Raw genomic sequence first — 24,079 nt, 5'->3', positions numbered from 1 at the left:
TACAGACTCTTTGACCAGGAGAGTTTAGATAAAGGTCTTGTGGCCTCTGCCAGAAAACTAAAACGGGATCTTTCATCAGAATGAGGATACAGAACAATAAAATCATGTGTTCACCAACACAAAATCAACATTCTTCCATATTTATCTCAGTCCCTAGATTTAAACCTTATACAATTTGAGGGGTGATCCGAAGATAAGAGAGCGTTTGAGAAACCAGGACTCTGGACAATCAGGAGAGATTGTATGAAGATAATTGGTCACAGATCTTTCTGTTTTTGTTCTCTAAACCTGGGAAATGTGAGAGTAGATCAGGTGCTGTTCAGTTTGCAAAACCGGGTTACATGTTAACAGCAGGGGTGCCAGGTAAATATTTTGACTGATGAGTTTAAAATATTAATAAACTTGAGATTTTTTATTTTCCCAAATGTTCTCAAGGTAAAAATGAAAATGTTCTAGATTTTTTGGTGGGAAATTGTGCCTTTCAAGTAAAAGATTAGTTTATTTTGGGGCCTTTTGCACACCTTTACCAGGAGTCAATAATTGGGTGGATTCTGTATGAATTAAGTATTTTTGCTAAATTTGACAGTCTTTTTTTTGGTTCTACTCCATTATAATATGCTGACTAAACAGATCAACAGTTAACTACAGACCATCTGAAATGTTTCCAGGGGCACAGTTCTTTTAAAATTCAAGTTGGCTTCATTCATATGTTGCTCCTGAATTAGGTATTTATAACATTCTTAACCTCTTCAAAGGACTATTTGCAAACTTGGGCAAGCCAGGCTACTTACCTCTCTGAATAATAAAGCTGTAAATCAAAAGGTGCTGCATATATTTTCTGACTACTCCTACAGGATCAGGACATCAAGGTAGGACCGTGTCTTGTTACAGCTTTTCTCTGTTCATACAAAGCAGTGTATTTGGTTTAGGGATCTAATAAAGACAAGCTTATATATATCTATGCATAGTTCCTCTGGGCTGTAAAGAACACCTAACAAGAGTCACATCAGGTAAACCCATCCTACAAAAACAGATCTGTTGCATTTGTTGGTAGCATCTCTGTATGCAGGCACAAGTCTTATGTTTTATGTCCTTTTTTATGGTCAAGCTTATAACACAGTTCACCAGTTTCAAACAACACAAGTGTGAATTCTTTAACTCCTTTTTTAACACAAAAAGACAAGCAACACCCCCAATCTAGAGCAGTACATGCAGATAGTGCATCTAAAATGACAGATCAGTACTACAGAGAAAATAGTTGTTTTTAGTTTGCATTTAATTATTTTTGTTGAAACTATATGTGGACTTGATTTAACCCAAGTTAGCCGAACCTGCTCTCATTAATTCTTAGTTGAGCCGACAGTGGTGTCTGATTGCCATGTCAAGGGAAGGTATTATTTAATGCAGAACCACTCCTGTGACCTAGTGGGAATTTATTATCCGGTGGTGTTTTGTGACGCTTAAAACACAAACATACATTATTCTGGATGTCTACATATAGGTGAGATGGGTCTTTGTTTAAATCACATGTTCTATTTTTGTGTTGTTGTTTCAGGTCAGCATCCTTGACTCAAAGAGGGGCATGAATGTGGGCATTTTCCTCAAGCAGTTTAAGAAGTAAGTCGGTCACCCTTTACCTGTAAGAAATGTTGGGCATGTTGTTTAACTTCAGTTTGAATGACCACACTGGACAGTGTCTCCAAAACACAGTTATTTTTTGTTTTGTTTTGTCATACCTATGGCAACATGGTATCAAGATGTAAATGAACATCAGTGGTTAATATCAGCCCCGTTTTACTTATGGGATCGATACCGATATGTTAAAAAATGATTAACAGCGGCTGATACCGATGTAAATGCAGAGATGTCTTGCATCCCTAATGACACCAACTTTGCTGTCACATTTGTAATATGGTCTCTGGTTAGTCCCAGCTGTCACAGATTGTTTGGAAGGGTTAAACAAGGGTGTAGGATGAGTTTTGTGACTTAGGAACACAACATATTCTGCTCATCAAATTTCTTTTAATAATTTAATGTTAACGTTACTTAATTGCAGGCTACACTGTGCAGAGGCACTGATGAAGATTCACTCACCTCAGCATGCTGCATGATTGAAGTAATTGATATGACAACAGACTTAATTCTGTCTTCTTAATACTATGGTGAATAATAATTGGTCCTACTGACGGCACTCATAGACTGTGTTTAGTCCATTCATGTTTCAGCCCAAGATGGTCAAGAGATTAGTTATGGAAAAAAATGTCACAGTGATACAATAACAAAAAAGCACCCTGATGCAGTAGCATGTTTTAAATGTTACACCCTTCACCCCAATTTACACAAACTATATGTAAGGTGGCACATCACAAATATTAAACATATACATGAAAAGATTTGATGTTGTTCATTTTAGTTCAGAAAGTTGCTTCATTCCTCCAAATAGTTTTTAGATATGCCTTCATATTAACATGATAAGAAACAGTGTAAGAGCAACTTTGGAACCGGACTGTGTACATAGACATTAGGTATATTCAGAACTGGCTGGGTTTTCAGTATGTCTTTGCTTGCTTGGGATGTTTCACTCTCTGGATAAAAGTTATTTAAAAACATGAATTAAAATTCAAAAATTTGACATGATAAAGATCATGTTATAAATAAACATGACACATTCATTCAAATGACGCTGACGGCCATATCGTATCACGTTAGATGATTTGTTTATTATATGTTCTACACTATTCTTTATGCCGAGGGCATATTGATGTGGTAGCTGTTGGAGAAATCTAATTAAACCCACTATTGTTTAGCATTATAGCTTTTCTTTTAGTTTATTGAATAATTTTAAAAAGCAGAAGAAAGATAAATGTTTAAAAGGGCAAGCACAGACATGTTATGAATTTTAGAGGGAAATTGGGAAAAAATGTTTCTGTACTTCCTGCTAACGTCTTATCATTATATCTGTTTTCCTGAATGTAATGTAGGCATTACAAGTACTATGAAACATTTTATTGTTTCCATATCTCTGTGCTCTAATATATGTTTTTTTCTGGATTTTCAGAAAAAAAGTTTTAGTTTATATTCTGTGTAATTTCATAAATGCTGCCTGATGATAACACACTCCTAAAAAAAGAGGTGCACAACTTATTCTTACTTGTGAAGTTAAGATAAATTAAAATCAGAGTTCAGCTGCTTATGCTGTCCCCTGGGCAGATGGGAAAGAGCACCGATGACATTTCTAAACACATTCTTCTTTTAGGGTTTTGATTTACTTCCTGACTGAAATAGACATCCGCTTGAACCATCGTAACTGAGGTGATCTTAGTAAGAATCTTCGTTAGGTGTTTTAAGGGTTCCCTCATGTAGAATAAAGTTTTTAAAGTAATCTCAGAGTGAGTTTGACCACACTGAGATGCAGTAGAGCTCAAAATGTGTGTTTCCATGGCAACAGATTTGCATGGCTCTCCAATATATTTTAATGACATTTGCCTGAGGAATATGTTAGAGTCTGACCTCACTGCAGAAGTGTTTGTTTCTGTTTGGCACTTTTTCATTTCCTGTGAGCCCCAATTCAGTGAGACAAGAGGGTATTTATTTTGTTTTATGTTCTTTATTCTTGCTTTCATTAATTTGTCTCTGGTCTACTTCAGTCAATCTAAGTCCTAGGAGTCAGTTTGTCATATCTATCTATCTATCTATCTATCTATCTATCTATCTATCTATCTATCTATCTATCTATCTATCTATCTATCTATCTATCTATCTATCTATCTATCTATCTATCTATCTATCTATCTATCTATCTATCTATCTATCTATCTATCTATCTATCTATCTATCTATCTATCTATCTATCTATCTATCTATCTATCTATCTATCTATCTATCTATCTATCTATCTATCTATCTATCTATCTATCTATCTATCTATCTATCTATCTATCTATCTATCTATCTATCTATCTATCTCTATGTCTGTCTGTCTGTCTGTCTGTCTGTCAATCTATATATATATATTTATATATACTTTCACTTAGTCTAAAAACATATTGCACTAAAAAACTGCAATTTAAGCAGCTGAAGAAATCTACTCATAACAAAATGGCTCCTATTAACAAAAGAAATGCAGGAACGTACGCTGAATTCAATAAAAATAAAGAGTGCTGTGCAGAAGTTTTAAACCATTCCTAAGCTCTTTAATTTTTGGTCTAAAAATGTGTTGGTTATACATGCAGGAATGAAATCAAGATGCAGATTGATTTAATAATTTAAACTAAAACTGCAGCTCTCCAAATCAAAGTAATATTAGCCTTCGTGACAAAACTGAAGGAAACATGCGCGTAATGAGCAGGAACCACGATAAACACATGATCCGTGATCACTGAGCACAGGAAGACAGAAACCCAAAACAATCTGAAAGCGATATCTTTAAAGCTGCTGTTGCACTGTTTTTTATTTAGCCATGTATGTTGTCATTTCTGAAAGTAAACATCAAGTTCTGTATCATAAATGATAATTGTGTGATGATGCACTTTCATTTTGTATATTGCATGTGTATTGGGATGAAAGGGTCAAAATGTGTGTTGTGCTGCCGTGTCTGGACACAAAAAGTTTTTTTTCCGGATGTCCCTGTCTTATTTCTTTTCTATTGTCGATACTTACTGATCAAATAATCATTTGAACTGAAGGTTCAGTGCTGCATACACAGCTCATGAGTGCATCAAAGAGATTAAATAATTATAACCCAAATCACTCAGAAAATATGCACTGTTTTGGGAACCACTTGCAGTATTTGGCATGCCAATGTAAGTGAATTTTCATTGGTGCAGACAAAGGGACTGCACAGCATAGTATCAAATGATTTGTTGTGCATTCAAGTAAATTCTGTAGCAGTGATGCTTAATTGCAATATAAAGTATATGGCTTCTCTGGATTGCAATGCTCATGCTGCAGAATTTGTCCAAAAAGTTTGGTTTTGTTCTGTTTTGGATTTTTCAATTAAAGAAATACAAACTAATTGTGTCATACTGACAATCTGATATCAATTTAGTGCCTAAAGATCAAATTAATTTTTTTCTCTAGGTTGTGTTTTGCATTGTCACCAAAGGGCTGCACATCCATTCACTTTGTCCACAGTTGTTACATTACAGACGTATTCTAACATAGAATTTAGTAATATTTGTTTTTAAAAACTCAAAATTGTTCATAATGGCAATAAAATGCTTTCAGTCAGTTTTGTAAATTTATGAAAATAAAGTTCAACATAATCGGTACAGAAGTATAAACATTTTCTATGACAGTCAAAGCTGAGCTCAGGTCATCTGTTTTCTAATGATCGTCATTGAGCTGTTTCTCTAACTTTATTGGAGTCCAGCTGTACAAAGTTTTATCAACTGAACATGTTTTGAAATAAAACTCTTTAGTCTTTAAATGGTCTTAGAGTTGACAGCACACATCAGAGCCCAAGCAATGAAGCCAAAGGAGCTGTCAGTAGTCCTCTGAGACGGGATTGTGTCAAGGGACAAATCTGGGGAAAGATAGAAAGAAAAACATTCAGCAACACTGAATGTCTTGAAAATCACTTATGTGGAAAAGGAAAAGGGTTGTAAGTACTAGATCTGGCCGTCTGACTAAGCAGAGTGATCAGAGAAGAGGGCCTTGGTCACAGAGGTGACCAAAACCCCAATGGCAACTGAGGCAGAGCACCTGTGTCCACTCAAGGAGCTAGGAAAATCATCCAAAATGTCAACCATTGCAAATGGACAGATGGAAGCCACTCCTTACTAAAAGTCACGTTGCAGCCTGTTTGAATTTAGCAAAAGGCACCTCAGAGACTCTCTGGGCCAAAATAGAACTTTTTGCCTGAACTCCAAGTTCAAGTTTGAAAAAGAACAGCTCATCACCTGCTAACTCCAGCCTTACTGTGAAGTATGGTAGTGGTAACATCATGCTGTAGGATTGGTTTTTTGTGGCAGAATCCGGGTAACTATCATAAAGGGAGTAACAGCTAAATATATAAAGATTCTTTTGGAAAACATGCTCAAAAGTGACCCAAATGGGCAGTATTGGTGTGACAAAACACACAAGGACGATAACAAAGGAGTGGCTTTAGGAGCAGCATGTAAATCGAGCGGTCCCAACAGGATCCTGGACCAATTAAACATCTCTGGAAAGACCTGGAAATTGCTGTCTGCTGGCACTGCCCATCCAACCTGACAGAGCGTGAAAGCATCTGAAGAGAAGAATAGATGAAATTACCCAAAAACAGGTGTGCCAAACTTGTAGAAACATATCCAAGAAAACCTGAGGCTGTTATTGCTGCCAAATGTGCCTTAACAATGTATGAAATTATGGGTGTGAACACTTATAAACACTGGAAAAACAAGCTGCTAGAAAATGTGTACTTCTTTCTAAAAAGCTGCTTGTTTTTTATTATGGTGCTCTGTCTCTAGATGTTTAAGAAAAACAAATACTCAAAGCAGTTTTAGAAAATGTAAGAAAGGCCAGGGGTGTGAATACTTTCTGGTGTCACGGTTTATCCATACCTAAATGATCAGAAGTCAGAGCCAGCCAAAACAAACCTGAAAAAGCCTCAGGAAAGGCTACTATGGATCACTTGTAAAGATTGAAATAAAATCTGGCTCCTTGGAAAAAGGATGGAAAAAAAGCAATGTTTCAAGGCTTTTTCACAGATAAATTGTTGATGTTTTACACCCAGCGAAAGGTGATCATCTTTACAATGATGCATTTAGTTAGTATGAGCGTCTGGGATATTGTCTGTGAGTGATTCTGTTCCTTTGTTGCTGTATTGTAAGCAGAAATAAGGTTGCAGGGATCCAAAGGTTCTGATGTTAGACATAACATGAATAAGGATGTATTTTATGTGTAACTCCCATGCACAGCTGAAATACATAAATGCACAGAGTTTAACTCAAAACACAATGCAAGCAGTATCCAGTTTCAGTGCTTGCAGTTAAAGAAAAAATTAAGTAAATGTGTAAAATATCTGAAGGGAGGAGCTTCTCATTTGTTTATAGCACAAGAAGAAAAAGGGTCAGTTTTCAATCAGAACAGGTTTATATTTAGTGCCTTTGTAAGCACAAGGGAGGAAAAGGCATTCACAGAAAGCACCTGTGCAACTTAAAATGAGATGTTTGTCTTTCAGGTCAAATCGCTCCATTGTTGAAGACATACGACGTGGAGAAGGAGAGATTTATGGAGCCGAGCTGCTCAAAGACCTGCTGAAGCTCCTACCTGATACAGAGGAGGTCTGTCTGTTTGTCCTGTGTTAATGCATGAATGGCAAAAATACTCATCAAAGACAGTTTGTCTGAATAAAAAACACCCCGTAGATCCTCCTCAGCTTCCTTTTTCTTTTTCTTTTCTCTGTAGATCAGGAAACTGCAGGCTTTTAAAGGAGACCCAGACAAGTTGACACTGGTTGATTCCTTTATGTATCTCCTAATCCAGGTGCCACGGTAAGTTGGTTTCAGTGGTGGGGCAGTGCATGCAACGAGGCTTCCATCAAAGGGGAATTTGGAGTCAGCAGTTTGACAGATAATACAGGGTTTAGCCGAAAATGCTGCGCGAAGACGGTTTCATAACTTTTTGTGGGAGTTTCCAGGAGGCTGAAAATGTTCTGCCGACTAACACAGTTCATATAGTCAACATTCCTAAATCTCATTGAATTTTTTTGAAAAGCACGAGCTCTTGGCTTTCCCATTTTGGAGAGAGGCTATGAGAAAAGGGGCTTTATGTGATGTGGATATTAAGGATTTTAACTAAAAGTTTCAAAAATGCTTCAAGTAAATTTATTTCATAGGATTTGTTTTATGGGTGACAATAATTGGGGCTGTGTTGAAACCCAATCTAGTAAATGTACTCAAATTAAAGGTTTATTTATCAAACTTTTGCATTCTGAGGGTTTTCTGCAATAAAAGACAAAATTAATGTGTTTATTTTATTCTGGTCATAACATCATTAAACATCATCAGCATCATTGGGAAAGAACATTATGCAGAAATATTGAAGCAACATCTCAGGACATTAGCCATGAAGTTAAAACTTGGACAGTGACCCTAAGCATACTGACAAAGTTACAAAGTGGTTTAAGGAGAACAAAGTCAAAGTCTTATGAGTGGTTATCATAAAGGCTCACTGGAAGGCATCCTACAAACCTGACTCAGTTTGACCAGTTCTGTGAGGAGGAATGGGCCGTAATTACAGCAAACTGTTGTGAGAGGCTTGTGAAAGGAAACACAAATCATTGGTTAAAAGAATTGTGTGTAAGTTTCTGACTTTAAAGAAGTGACAAAAATGGGGTTTTCCTAAGTGACCTAAAGCAAAAAAGTTCAGTCTGATTTATTCTCAGATATTTACACACACTTCATAAAAAGTTAGAACCATTTTTTTTCTGAGTTCAACTATAACCATTTAAAACTGAGCTGAAAGTAAGATAAGGACAAATATTCTGTTTTCCTAGGATTCAGTAATGTTTGAAATAACAAGCAGAAGTTAATTGTTCATAAAAAAAATTAAAGAGACTCAGAACCTCTCCACCTGTTCTGTGTTAACCTCTCACTGCTTTGGTTTGTAGGTTCGAAGTTCGGATCGAGGCCATGGTGCTCCGTGAGGAGTTCTTCCCTTGTAGTGGTGCGATGAGCCATGACATCAATGTCATCACAGCTGCTACTGAAGGTATGATGGACCGACTCTGCTGCAAACACAAAGACCGTTTAGACAGGTGACCCAGAAATCTGAGCTGTTGGAGGTGGACAGGTTTGTGGACAGATGAAAAAAAAATCTAACACACTTGTCCAGTTTTTTTTCTTATTGAATTTTAGACGCACATTTAAAAACTTTGTCAAATGAAACGTTGCACTGATTTTTCTCTGCAGAGAGCTCGCGATTTGTATCTAATTTAGCCTTTTAGAAAATATGATATTCGGGTACAGTTTTTGCTAAACATAACCTCACAGTTCTTTGAGGTTTTTTTGAGTTTAGTGATGCTCCGATATCAAAATTCGAGCCGATATCAAGATTCGCTATTAATATATTACCGATATTATATGTAATGCATATCTCACTACCCTTTCAACACCGCAACAAAAAGACCATATCGCTGACATTGCTTCTCTGCTTCAGTTAAACACCCTACAGTCCTGCACTGCATCACTATCACTGTCACATGACCAAACAGATACCACATGACCAACCCCCTCCAGAAACACAAACAGCAACAAGATGGTAATAAATATCAGTTATTAATTTCAGGCCCAGTTTTTCTAGTTGACAAAAATGAAAACAATTAACATCAGCTGATACCTATGTCAATGCCAATATATCGTGCATCCCTAAAGAAGACTGAAAAGTATTAAAAATGTAATTCCTCAGTGCAGTCAGGATATTTGTTGGGGTTAGAAAAATTGCATTTAGTTAAAATATACCAAGTTGTTAAAAGTAATTAGTTCATGGCCTAATCTGTAACGTCCACAGTATGTTAAGTGGTTTTCCTATTAGACATGGGGTATTTTTCCCATATAAGAGTTTGGTGCTGGTAAAGTGTCCCACATGGTTCCTGTTCAACACATGGACCCTGTACTCACTAAATATTGTTAGTTTCCAACCCAGGGGTCTGCAGCCTTGACAATCCAAAGAGCCATTTGTACCCCCAGTCCAGTTTAATAAAACTCGATTAGAGCCGCAAATGTCACAACTTAGAATTCGTGATTAATATCTACTGTAGGAAATTAGTTATCATTTGAAAAGAACCACTATATAATTCCTATTTTTTGGTTTTAAAGTACAGAAAACCAACTTTTACAAACAGCAGATGGATACATTTTGTTCAGTGGGATGTTGATATTTGTGGAAATAATAATGACAGGAAAAATACAGGTACATCTCAGTAAATTGGAGTATGCATTCCAATGTGGATTATTCCAGATTAAAAGTACCTTTTGAAGATAAAAAACTTTAAGCAGGTATTAAACATTTTTTAACTTTTCATTAAGCTCACATTTCTGTATAAAATGACTTTTATTGGTCTGACATAATCTTAATCTAATCTAATAATATAATCTAATCTTAAAGATGGCGTTTTTATTAGCTATAAACGTAAAATCATGAAAATGAACAGAAATAAAAGGCTTGAAATCATCAGTCTGTGTGGAATTATTTTATATAATGTGTTTAACGTTGTGAATTTAGTTACTTAAATAAACTTTTCAATAATATTCTATTTATTTAGTTGAACATGTAGATGTGAAAAATATTACTGGTACTTTTAATGTCTTTCTGTTGTTGAAATTCAATGCAATTATTCCATGAAAAAAAAGAAAAAGTACTAAAACCTGCAGTTATTATTTTATCTATGTTTAAAAGCATTAGTTGGTTCTTTATCATTTTTAGAAAGTTATCAAGAACCATTGTGGAAGGTCCAAAGAGCCACTTGCTGCTCCGGAGCCACGGGTTGCAGACCCCTATTCTGACCTTACCAAAACGTTTTGATACATTTTTCAGTTCTACTTATTTGAATTATTTTTTGGTTTTAATTTTCAATAAAAACTATTTAAAATTTTAAATAATCATCTTTTTTTTAACCAAAACCTGTTTTACACAATATATTCATTACTTCAGCATTGATCTTTACTGTTGTACAGATTTAAAGAGGCTGAAAAAGATGGAATCTGCAAATAAATAAAGAAGTTGGATTTTATTTCTGCTGTTAGATTTCCTGTGTGGTGGTGTTTGATTAAAATGAGGTGGTGTTTTCCTCGGGAGTCTCTAATATATTCCTGTCATCCTGTAGAGCTGATGAACTGTGAGAAGCTTCATGCCATCCTTCATCTGGTGCTGCAAGCTGGAAACATCATGAACGCTGTAAGATTTTAGCATCATTAAACACTCCTACCTGTGTTGGTGCATGAGGAGATGTTTATTAAACAGAATAATAAGCTGCACTCATTCATCTGCAGCTTTATCTGATGGCATCTTGCTTGTACTTAAAAAAAGTGACCAATTCTGCCTCTGTCGAATTTCTGTCTGTTAACAGGGTGGCTACGCAGGTAACGCTGTTGGATTTAAACTGTCGTCTCTCCTCTCGTTGGCCGACACCAAGGCCAACAAGCCCGGAATGAACTTGCTGCATTTTGTTGCTATGGTTAGTAAGCTTTTCAGTGATGCATAATATAAATGTATATATGGGTACAGAATGATACATCCATTCATTCATTCCTGCTTGCCTTTGCTAAAATATAATATATATGGCCATTACTGTGTAAAAGTATAGACTCCCATAATTCATTTCTTTGTATTTTGGTTTCAAGGTGACTAATTGTTCAAGAAATGTTTAAAGTGATCTGTGCTTTTTGTTTACTAACCTTTGGCTGCTTTTTTAAACATTTGTAATCCAGTAGCTGACCATCTTCCAACGAGGTTGCTCCTCACTTATGATGAAATCCTGATGCGAATAAATACTGAACTTACCTACTTACGATGGTCGAGGAGCAAAGTTAGAATGATATAACGTTATTTCGTGTTTACCAGCAAACCTACTGCTGGTCTCACTCCCTGCCTGCAGCAGACTCCTCCACAGTAACAATAGAAATCGAGAGCATAATCTTTTATTTTTAAGGCATGAGCCTCTGGCTTTTACTGTAAAGTTTAAAGCTAGTTTTAGAGGCATATATTATAAACAAGAGGGTTCCCAATGGAGACAGATATGTGTGGGATGTAGCCTGGCGCAGACACACACAACAGTCACCAAAGTCTTGCCTTTGAGGAGAAATGTTGCAACTCTTTTCTGCATAAAGAAACATTTCTTACTTTACATCTGTTTTCACACTCAAATATATCACCAGGGATCATCAATGCAATTTTTGCACATGGTTAAATTCAAAACTGACTGCTGGAAATACTGCTGGAATAATAATAATGCTGGAAGTTGATATTGACTAAAATTATATCAATATTTTTTACCCTTTTTCCTAACAATGATAATTTGAAGATATTATGTTGTGACTAATTTCAAAACCTGCCATAATCATTTGACAATGATTTAATGGCCAGTCATTTAATGTTTGATAAATGACTGGCCTTTTTCTGTTGTTAGAATAAATGTTAGTTAATTTATTTTTAAAAGTTCTGTTATTGGGTCAAAACTTCACATTTGTTGCTGTAGAGCAGATGTATCCAAAGTTGGTCCTCGAGGTCCGGTGTCTTGCATGTTTTCGATGTTTCCCTGCTCTAACTCACCTGATTCAGATGAATGCAGCAAAAGCCTGTTAAATCAGCCATCAATGGAAATCAGGTTTGCTGAAGCAGAGAAACATCTAAAACATACAGGACTTTGGACACCTCTGCTGTAGAGTATTTTATTTTTGCCATGAAATTGTAACGTACCAGACCAGGTACCCGAGAATGGAACCGAGCACAGTTTGTTTACAGAGATTTATTAAAAAATCTCCAGCTGGTAAGAGTCGGGTAACCCAACGGAAGCACGTGATAGGTTGCTGGGAGTCTGAATCCCAGTAAGATCGGGTCCAAGACACACGTCAGAAAATCCTAATAATGAGTCTGGTATTCAGAGGAAGATGGTGACAGGAAGCAGGAAAGAGCCAACACTGGATCGCCAAACTGTTATGTAACTGCAATAAATGTCCGTGTCCCTTCAGCACAGCACGCATCCTACTTATCTTGCCCAGAGTTAAATGTTTTGATGTAAACTATGTAATGTTTCCCCACTCAGGAGGCGAAGAAGAAAGATGAAAAGCTGCTGAAGTTTCCAGACAATCTGCAGCATGTGCAGAGTGCAGCCAGGTGAGCATAAACGTCCTTCTGCTGTTCACTATTTATGTTAAATACATATTTTTACTCCGCCATCCCAAAGTATTACTGCTCTTTGTTGCATTTTGTTGCATTTGTCTGATTACCAATCAATGTATTTTGTTTGCATTTGCAAACGTAAAATAGTGCTAAGTTGTGAAGGAAAAGGAAAATTATGAATTTTAGATTTTCTTTTAGTTACAGCAGCAGGTTATTTTTCCCATTTTCAGATTAAGGAGCTCTGTGTGGCGTTCAAATCTTGTGTTATTGTTTTATAACCTTACCTTGCTTTAAACACCTATACAGATGGGTTTCTAACTTATCTGGCATGTTCATTGATCTTCATGATGCTGTTTGTTCACTAAAGTTCTTAAACAAACCCCTGAGGTCTTCACAGGACAGATTTTTATGTAGGGGTATGCGATTAACGCTTGCTGAGTACATACTTATCCCAATGTTGTCAGTTTTTTTATTGCAAAAATCTTTTAAAATTATGTATTATTAACATTCCACTGCATAATTATGACCCCTACTTTCTGCTGGTCCATCACATGAAATCTCAATAAAATGCACTGGAACATATGGGAACGTTCAACGGGTTTAAATTTGCAAGGCCTTGAATACTCGGCTCATAAGTTGGTTCAAATCTACTCGAAGAATCTATCAACTTTTAAATCTTTCCAGCCTATTTCGTACAAGCTTTTATGCAGCATTTCTTAGTGCATGTTGCTAATTTTAACCACATTTGGCTTATTGTAATAAAAAAATGGGAAATATCCACTTTAGCTCTGCTGCAAAAGGGAAAACAGTCTATCTGTTGTTCTGTAATGATGTAACAAGTTTAACTCTTTGGTAACTTGAATAAAATCTATGTTGGCTCTTCATATTTAAAGAAAAAAACAAGATGCAATAGGTACATATGTGCATGACTGTCAGTTAGATCAGTAACCACATCAAAGCGTCCTGTAAAACATCAAATATGAATGAAGTTCTGATTTAAGAAACAGGCTGCATACTTAGTCCAGACCATGCAAAGGCTCTGTTCCTGCATGATTAAACAAAACAGTCATGGTTGAATTTTAAAGTGACTTTGTGGTTCAACGGCAGAGTCTAGCCTCATTGAATAAGCTGGCATCAAACTTCTGTCACATGCACATGGCTGCATGACTCCGTCTAGCTTCGGTAGCTTCCCAAGGTCATATGTGTATGTCATCAGTGTACCTCCTGCACCGCAGAGCCAAGATCACTCCTCCCTTCCTCCCTGCAGGATCTTTCAGCAGTCCTGCCTTCAGTTTCTAAAGTGTGGGTAAATTCAACAATACTGCCAGAGCTCATTGCCCTGAATTAACCTTTCCTTTGTTTTCCTGCAGAATTTCAGTGGAAAACATTGAGCTGGAGTTTTCCTCCTTGTATGTCCGTATCAAATCCCTGGAGGAGAAGGTCCAGGGAGACGAGCAGTTACAGCTGCAGCTGGAGCCCTTTCTGCAGGTGAAGCTGCAGCACTTATGTAACACATTAGACACACACAGAAAGCTCTGAAGGTTCTGACTCAGCTGCTGCACATTACAACATCCGTAAAATAGTTGATATATGAGAAAATGTGCATTTTGCGTTTTATGTCTGGTCTCAGAGCTCAGCACAGACACTCCAAGACTTAAAGAGGCGCAGGCTGGATCTGCGGAAAGAGGGCAACACTCTCATAGATTTCTTTTGTGAAGACAAGGACACCTTCAAGCTGGATGAGTGTTTCCGCATCTTTCAAGACTTCTGCATCAAATTCAATAAAGCTGTAAAGGTCAGTGTGAGCCGAAAGATGCAACACTTCCCACTTTTTTTTGCAACCCTGGTAAAGACTGTAAAACGTTCTTAAAATGCTTGCATTTTAAATTGCAGCAGAGTAACTCAGCCTTTAACTAGAGTACGTTTATTCAGTGGGGAAAAATATTTGCTTTCAATAAAATCTCCAGTGCTACAATTAATGGCACTCCTGAAAAATCCTAGTAACAAAATGGAACTGAAACATTTTGAATTTATTATAGAAATGTTTCATTTGATTTCTGGGTTAAAAATATGACATGAATCAGTCCCATCTCTCTTAACCACTCTTCATTATACGAAAGACAAGAGAACATGGTATTCAATTAAGTCAGATATGTATTTATCTTCATAATTCAGTAAATGGCCGCAAAAACAAAGCTACGGGCCTAAACGTGCCCATACAGACATATAGTCAGAGCAAGGATGAAACAGTGGTTACTAGGGTGATAAAAAATTTAGACAGTGGCAGAAATGTTTTTTCAGAGTGAAATTATGCCACGCGATTGAAAGATTAATTTATTTTAAGGCTTTTTGCATGGTCAACAATTATTGGCTGGCACTGTTGTCTTGGAATTCATTTTATTGGCTGTTATGTGTAGACACAGCGCTGGTTCGTCTTTTGGATTTAGGAGCCTTTTTCATGTAAAATCACAAAAAAAATAACAGAATAATCATCGCTAAATGGTCTGGTTCTGAACGGAAAATGAGGGGGAAAGCAGCTTAAGTTCCCCAAAAAATTTAAAGACCTTCAGAGATGTATTGATCAAGGTCAGTTTAAAAGATTACAAAAAAGTCTGGTTCCTTGGAAGAATAATATAAAGAAAAGAGGGATGACTCAGGCTGTATTCACTGGACTGTATACCAAATACTCAGGGCAAAGGTTGGATTGATATTAAATAATTTCTTTAATAACCGAAGCGAATAGTAGGCACCCACGTGAATAAGCCCGTCATATAACTAGGAACAGTGCCTTGCAAAAGTATTCAGACTCCTTGACTTTTTCTCAGATTCAATGCATTTCACTGCGATTTTTTGTGATAGATCAACATGAGGTAGAACATAATTGGGAAGTAAAAGGAAAAGTATACAATACAGACCAAAAGTTTGGACACACCTCATTCAAAGAGTTTTCTTTATTTTCATGACTATGAATATTGTAGCATCTCTGGGAACTCCTTCAAGACTGTTGGAAAACCATTTCAGGTGACTACCTCTTGAAGCTCATCAACAGAATGCCAAGAGTGTGTGGAGCAGTAATCAAAGCAAAAGGTGGCTACTTTGAAGAACCTAGAATATAAGACATATTTTCAGTTGTTTCACACTTTTTTGTTCAGTATATAATTCCACATGTGTTAATTCATAGTTTTGATGCCTTCAGTGTGAAGCTACAATATTCATAGTTATGAAAATAAAAGAAAACTCTTTGAATGAAAAGGTGTGTCCAAACATTTGGTTTGTACTGTACATTGTTTCAAATATTTATTTTAAATAGAAATCTTAAAGGGTGGGATGTAATCGTATTTACCATTTTTCCTCTGCTACTTATAAATACTATTTCTAATAAATAAAGTCCAATACATCCAATCAGTAAATGGACTGAACCTATTTAGCATTTTTGTTTTCATACATAACATTAATCACATTCACACATTCAGACACTGATGCACAGTATTCATAGGGAACTTGGGGCTTTGTGTCTTACCCATTGATACTTTGACTTGTGATAGGGGGGGAAACTGGAAGTTAACTGCCAGTCTTCCAGTTGCCAGATGACCATCATACCCAATTTGTAAATAGAGTCCTCCTGTGTGTCATATAATCTCAGTATATTTGCAATTGAACAGTTGAAAGCAAGTAGTGGTTATAAAACAATATGTCAATCCAGTATGCGTAAATGAGAAGAGTAGACAACTGCCAACCTATTAATATGTGGCGTTCCCTGTAGTGAAACATGGTGGTGGCAGCATCATGCTGTAAGGATGCTTTTCTTCAGTTGGGACAGTGAAGCTGGTCAGAGTTGATGGGAAGATGGATTGAGCTAAATTTAGGCAAATACTGGAAGACAACCGGTCAGAGGCTGCAAAAGACATGAGACTGGGGCAGAGGTTCACCTTCCAGAAGTACAACAACCTTAAACATACAGCCAGAGCTACAATGGAATGGTTTATATCAAGGCATATTTATGTGTTAGAATGACCCAGTCAAAGTCTGAACCTAAATCCAATTAATAGTCTGGGGCAAGAGATTAACATTGAAGTTCACAGATGCTGTCCATCCAGTCTGACTAACCTAGAGTTATTTTGCAAAGAATAACCAAAATTATTAGTGTCTAGATGTTCTAAGCAGGTAGAGACATATCCCAAAGGACTTAAAGATTAATTAGATGTACAGAACACTTTTCAGATTTTAATTTCCACATCTCAACTGTGCTCTGCTTTAAGTCAGTCTAACATGTAAAATCACTATAAAGTACACGAACGTTTGTTGTAATGTGGCAAAATGTGGAAAATTCGGTGGCTGTGAATAGTTATTTATAATCCCTAAAGTTTTCCTCCTCTCTTTTTGTCTCAGGACAACAACGACCGTGAGCTGAAGGAAGCAGCCAGACAGCAGCGGCTACGAGAACTGCAGGAAAAGCGATTAGCGTGGGCAGGTGAGGAACAGAGCAGCGTCTTCGGTCGTAGCAGCAGCGAGAGCGACGTAGAAATGCTCACCAAGGAAGGCTTTCTGGACTTCTTCCAGAAAAGATCTCAAAGTCAAAACAGTCCTCTTGGACGCTCCATGAGTGCCCGCCGCCACCGTCACACTATGACATCCACAGCAGACCGTGAACTCCAGGAATACCTTGAGCTGTTTGGAGGCACTGGGAATCCCACCAACTACTCCAGGTTTCACAGCCTGCCTCGGTCTGGTCGGCCTCTCCGGAGAAATGCAATGTCGTGGATTTTAGCTCAGGACGACAGCCGAGAGTTGACGTCTCCAAATGCAGAAATGGAACCTATCAGCCCTCTAGCCAGGTTCTCTTCCACTGGGCTAAACAATAGCGAGGACCTATACAATGACAACAATAATTACTCATCTGCTTCAGAGAGTGGCGTTCTGCCTCGCTCCTTTTGTGTCTTTCAGAAGCCCACCCATATTCCCAACCCAGCAATTACCAGCCACATGAATGTTAGCGTGGAGAAGTACACCTTAGTTCAAGGTCCTCAAGCTTTTGACCTGCAGAGCCCAAACAACAACAGTAACCATAAGCACCTTGTCAGCCTTGATGATGTTGTGGTGACTGAACTTGAAAAGGAGACAGAATCTCGTCCTAAAAATCAGGACAGCCTCAAGTTTGATGAGCTTTTGGAGAAAAAAGTTGATCCAAAGGCAGGATGGGAAGGTAAAGTGGATTTTCCCACACAGACAGAAGCCTTTTCTGTGAGGGAGAACGAAGACGAGGATTACAGCACAGTTTCATCCACAACCTGTGATACCCCACTTCCTCTGGATGCCTCTCTGTCAAACAAGAAGCCCATGTTTTACATAATAGACTGCACAGAAACGGACTGCTCTGTGGCGCTAGATTACTCTGAGGCTGACAGCACATCTTTACCTAAAGAAGGCCTTCAGTTTGGAGCTGATTGCAGCAAAGGTCTGGAACGCCAGCAAGGTCCAAATTCCTCACGTAACGACCAGTCCATTTCAACCAGCGAGCTCTCAGCACTCACATCTGTAGACACAGCATCTGTGGCTGCGTCTGCAACAACAGAGGACTGGGACACGGAGAGCTGTGACACGGCCGAGGGAAAACAGGCTGTGGAAAAGGACCAGAGACCAGGGAGAAAACCAGTGAACTCAAAGAGCAACAAAGTGTCAAAGGGCAGCGGAGGTCGAGGAGTTCGGACTTTGACTAGCAGTGAGAGCCAGGGAATCCGGAAAGTTGTGCCCATCAGCAGGGTGAGCAGGACGAGCAGCAGCAAGAGGACAGACAGACCTTCAGTGCAAGACAGCGGAGAGACACACCGGCATCTCCGTGACCAGAGCACCCCATCAAGAGGAAGAGCCGAGAAGACAATGAGACCACCTCGACACTCAAGTGCACCTCCTGATGAATCCAAGATCCAGAAGGAAGGTGGCCTCACAGGTGGTGTGTCTAGATGGGCGCGAGATTCAATACCGAGAAAAGCTTCCCTCCATAAGCCAAGCGCCAAACCCCTGAGGAACATCCCAAAGCCTGTGCACGAGGAGAAGATGTGCCGCTCCACCATGAGAGCTCTCGCGCAGGCTCAGACTCCAAGAGTCCAAGGTGGACCTTCATCTGAGAACAGCAGCTCACAAACGCAAAGTGCTAATAACACCTCTGATCTCCCAAGCTTTGCCCGAAACACTGTAGCTTCATCTTCCAGGACCAAGAGGGAGCTGGTCCCCCCATCTGTCCCCACCACTCCCTCCCGCAGCCCCTCGCTCCAGGGTCGCCAAACCTCCACAAAGCAAAGTCGGGCCTCACCGACAGTTCACACCAACGAGGAACAGCCTCAAGGGACACACCTGCGACGAGTGCAGAGCGTCAAGGCTGCAAGCCGCAGTGCTTATCGCAGCGGGACGCCGCCTCCAACATCAACACGGGGGGATATTCGGAAGACTAGCAGCTTTTCTGAAAAGTCTGTGCAGCTCAGAGACTCGTTGATGTCTGGCAAACCCACAAAGCCGAGCTGGAAGTAAAATCTGACATGGTGGAAACTAACTGCAGACACAGACAACTTGTCCATTTAGAATAGAGTGATATTTACTCGTCTTAGCAATCCACAATGCAGAGGTATCCTCTGATAACATGCAACAGACCTGAATCTGAAATACATATTAAGCTATCACACCTTCTGAGGTTACTTCAGTAGTTGACGAATTGCAAAGAGCAAGATGCAATGAACCTGTCTTTTTTCAGTTGTTTCTATAGGAAAGTTACTTTTTTATTTTTCCACTAAAATGACAAGTGGTATATTGGTGATCTTACACTGAAGCCTTTTGCCTGCTTAGCTGTTAATGTACAGAGTGTATACTACTGTTGGTGATGATGTTAATGTCGAAAACTACTGACTCACTACCATAATGCTGCTACTTAGCTCTGACTGCTCCATTTTTAAATTCAGGTTTTAAGAATGTGGTAAATCTTGCTGCTGTTACTGTGCCTTGGAAAAGTATTGATACCCTGAAAACCTTTTCAAACTTTTTCATGCTACACCCACAAACTTCAATATGTTCAATTTGTATTTTATGTGATTAACTAACAATAAGTACTGCATAATTGTGAAGTGGAATGAAAACAATAAATATCAGGGCTGCATGATATGAGGAAATAATGTTATGTGATAATATTATTAAATAAAACATTTTTATTCTATGTATCCCTTTCCTCCCACGTCACAGTTATGTGCAGCTCTGTGTAAGTTTATCACAAAAAATGCCAATAAAATACATTTTTGTGGTTGTAATATGAGAAATAGTTAAAAACTTCAAGTAGTATTCATGCTTTTGCAAGGTATTGTATGTCTTAGATTTGCTGAGTTCTCCAACTGATTTGTTTGTCCTTTGTTTTCTTGCTCAATACCTCAGACAGATCGCAGTGGCCTTGTAATCGCAGGACAAAGATTAATTTATATTTACACACTCACAATGTGGATATAATCTGATCAGTTAAAGTCTATGGCATTCTGAAGTTAGAACAATATATAAAGTCACAAATAAACTGCCAGTGTAAACTTGCTGTGGTACTTTTTATACCTCTTCTGTTTAAGTGTCAGTCATTTTTGAATGTGTTAGCTCTCCTTCATGATAGCATGGAGTCACTGTGGACATCAGAAATATTTATTCTTGGACTAACACATGAAAAATATTGATGATGTAAAAGAAAATGTGATTAGTGATCCTTTCATGCCTGGAATGTTTTATAGTGCTGTGAAAAAATATTTGCCCCCTATGATTTATTTTGTTTTTGCTATTTTTGTTACACTTCAGACAAAGATAACCTCTAACTATTCAAACCAATTTTACTGTATGAAAAAGGTAATTGTCCTCTAAACCTAGTAACTGATTAGGCCACTCTTGCAGCAATGTCCAACAAAAAGCATTTGTAATAGTTGTCAATGATATTTTGATATTGCTGTGAAGGGATTTTGCTCAACTCTTCTTTACAGAATTGTTTGTAATTTGCTAAAGCTGTTTTGTTATGGGTTTTATTTTCTTAGCCTTTGAGAAGTGGTCTTGCTGGTCCGTTTCAGATCCTTGTCCTGCTGCATAACCCAAGTGAGCTTGACCTGAAGGTGATAAACATAAATTCTCCTTCAGGATTTTCAGCCAGAGAGCAGAAATATTGGTACCATCAATTACAGCACATTGTTTAGGACACTACCACCACCATTTTTTACTGTCAGGATGATGATCTTTTTTGCAAAACAGGACACATGTTCCAAAAGTTCTACTTTTGACTTGTCGGTCCACAGAATCATCAAGGGGTTTGAAAGTGAGATGGGTCTTCGTGTTCTTTTTAGGCAGCAGTGGTTTTTAACTGGAAAAATCCCTGCTTGATACCACTTATGCCCAGTCTGTTTCTGATTGTTGAATCATGAACACTGACCCTAACTGGGGTTATTTGAGGCCTGCAGTACTTTAGATGTTTTTCTGCGTTCTTTTGTGACCTCCTATATGAGTCGATTGTTTCTTTGAAAAATGTAGGTGAGGTGGCCACTCCTGTAAAGGTTCACCACTGTTCCATGTTTCTCCATTTGTGGTTAATGGCTGTTACTGTGGTTCACTGGAGTCATAAACCTTAGAAATTGTTTTGTAACCCTTTCTAAACTAATAGATGGAAATTACTTTGTTTCTTAATTCTTTCATGATAATGTGTTGGTTTTTGAGAATTTTTTCACCTACTTCATGTTGTCAGACACGTTCTATTTAAGTAAGTTTTTTATACTACAGGTCTGGTAGTAATCGGGCCTTGCTGTGACTAATGAAATGAAACAGCAATTCAAGATGTGGTTTATAACAATCTGTCATTGGGCAAATACTTTTTTGCAGCACTGTGATTCCTTTAGATTTTCAGTTTTTTGATGTTGTTTAGTTTCAACAATGTTTCTCAGTGGTTTCCTAAGAGTACAGAGATGGTCAACAATTTTTCTGATACAATTTGTAACTGTAAGAACAAACCAGAGTCAAATAACATAATTAGCAAAAATACTCTATAAAATTATTTGAGACATGTTTAACTTTTCAATGGGCACAGTTCTTCGCAGCACCTTCTAAGGCTATGACAGTTTTTGGTTAGAAATCTAAATCAAATTATGATATATTGTTGCCCCATTTATTTTGCAAAGGAACATATCTTAAAATGAAAGATAAAATTACAGATGCATTTTTATTTGGACAAGTTTGTCTAGTGGATAAAATGTTTTAAATTACTGTTTATTTTACTTAAAACTTATAAGAAGTTACAAAAAAGTTTACTTAAATCAGAGTGTATATAGATTTTTTTATTGATTTCAATTCAGAGAACAAAGTTCTATCATTGTTTTGAAATTGCCTAAAAAAGGGTAGGGCATTAAAAATCTATATTTTTTAAGGCCTTTTAACCTTAAATAATTCCTACTGAGTAGAAATGGACCAATTGCAGTTCCCCAGTTTGATTCTAGTTTTTCTAAGTCTCTGACCTGCTGATTCACAGTTTGGCCTATTCGAGTCTGTCTCAGAATTATAATTAATGTCAGTCAGTCATTTTCTACCGCTTATTCCATAGTGGGTCACGGGGGAGCTGGTGCCTATCTCCAGCAGTCTATGGGCGAGAGGCGGGGTACACCCTGGACAGGTCGCCAGTCCATCGCAGGGCAACACACATACAACCATGCACACACTCATTCATACACCTAAGGGCAATTTAGAGTTACCAATTAACCTAACAGGCATGTCTTTGGACTGTGGGAGGAAGCCAGAGTACCCGGTGAGAACCCACACACGCACAGGAGAACATGCAAATTCCATGCAGAAAGACCCCAGGCTGGGAACTGAACCCAGGACCTTCTTGCTGCAAGGCAACAGTGCTACCAACTGCGCCACCATGCAGCCCTATAATTAATGTACAAAACTTTATTTAAAAAAAATTGTGCAATAAAAACATTTATAATTAGACAAATACATCATAATTGTCAGAATAACTGAAAACTGAGGAAACACTTATATATGAAATCTTTACTCTGTTTCCAGAGTAAACGTTGAGCCTTTCTTACACTATTTAAAGTTTTGCACCTAGTACATCATGTTGCCGCTGTGTCATGCTGTTTTTGGAGGTGAAGATTAGCTCGTTCTAAGTCAGAAAAAGCAAGTGGAACCCCAACAAAGATATTTCTGATGCAGAAAATTGGAGGCTTGTCCCCAAGTCCAGCCTTAAAATCCAATGTGGCAGCTGTACCTATTAAAAAGTAACAGCTGTAATAAATCATTTATTTGTGCTTAAAGCAGTTTCTATCTCATTAAATCATTTTCACACAATAACCTTTGTCAGTGAGCTTGTTTCTTTAATGTTTAAATGTATCAAATGCTGACAAAATACATTAGCTTGTTAGCTTGTAATTGCTAACAGCAGCTAGCTTGGGCCCCCAAACCTAACACGAAATAAGTGGCTGCAAACAATAGATGTATCGATAGGTAGTCTGGTCAACCAGCACAACAATGACCAAATCACACAGGTTTTCTGTTAGGGAACAGAGATAGCTGGGTTCAATGTTATTAACACAGCAGAGATTTGGTTTTCAAATAAAATAGAACATAGCATAAGCACTTTGCTACAGTGTATTCACTGGCTGAGGTAAAATGGTACGTTTGATTTGTGCACAGAAGCCTAAATTTCTGAGAGGTTTAAGTTGTAAAAATCAAACTGAAGATCCCCTGAAGCTGAAAATTTAACCTGGAAAGTGAGAGGTCCCCAGCCTCCCCAAGTTCAATATCCAATATGGCTGCCACACCTAAAAACATTTTCAAAGTTAGAGGAACATACGTTCCTGAGGTTTTCTATTTCATTAAACCATTAGAAACACACAGTACTGTCGGGTCTCTAATTGTGAATATGTAACATGTTTAAATGCTTTGACAGAGAGAGGTTTGTTGCTATGGACTTGTATTGCTAATAGTAGCTAGCACCACAACATTTAGCAAATCCGATCGGTTTTCTGAATTCCAAGCTGAACAGGTTTAAATCCGAATTTAGAGTGCTTAATCTGTCAGTAAGCGGTCAAGGAGAAAATATGCCTATTTCAAGATGTCCCTAACGTGCACCTGTCTTTCTAGAGAATTTATGGGTATTTATTCAACGTATGGGCAACACACATCATTTCCAATTGTATTTTTAATGGAAATTCCACAAACTACCCTTGGGAACGGTTTAAACTCCAGGGTTCACATATTTTTC

General features: G+C 37.8%; 1 protein-coding gene across 1 annotated transcript in view; it reads left to right on the top strand.

The window, feature by feature from the left end:
* Positions 1-20,384, top strand: part of fhdc1 (FH2 domain containing 1) — a 42,139-nt gene extending 21,755 nt beyond the window's left edge. Inside the window, exons 3-12 of the mRNA XM_047364373.1 lie at positions 1,556-1,617; positions 7,163-7,265; positions 7,390-7,475; positions 8,594-8,694; positions 10,808-10,878; positions 11,051-11,158; positions 12,746-12,816; positions 14,193-14,310; positions 14,453-14,617; positions 17,212-20,384. Coding sequence (XP_047220329.1) covers positions 1,556-1,617; positions 7,163-7,265; positions 7,390-7,475; positions 8,594-8,694; positions 10,808-10,878; positions 11,051-11,158; positions 12,746-12,816; positions 14,193-14,310; positions 14,453-14,617; positions 17,212-19,347 — 3,021 coding nt within the window. The 3' untranslated portion in view covers positions 19,348-20,384. The remainder of the gene's footprint in view (positions 1-1,555; positions 1,618-7,162; positions 7,266-7,389; positions 7,476-8,593; positions 8,695-10,807; positions 10,879-11,050; positions 11,159-12,745; positions 12,817-14,192; positions 14,311-14,452; positions 14,618-17,211) is intronic.
* Positions 20,385-24,079: the final 3,695 nt, after the last annotated feature.

This window comes from Girardinichthys multiradiatus, chromosome 5, assembly GCF_021462225.1.
Source record: "Girardinichthys multiradiatus isolate DD_20200921_A chromosome 5, DD_fGirMul_XY1, whole genome shotgun sequence".
Lineage (NCBI taxonomy): Eukaryota > Metazoa > Chordata > Actinopteri > Cyprinodontiformes > Goodeidae > Girardinichthys > Girardinichthys multiradiatus.
This window is presented reverse-complemented; position numbering and strand designations above follow the sequence as displayed.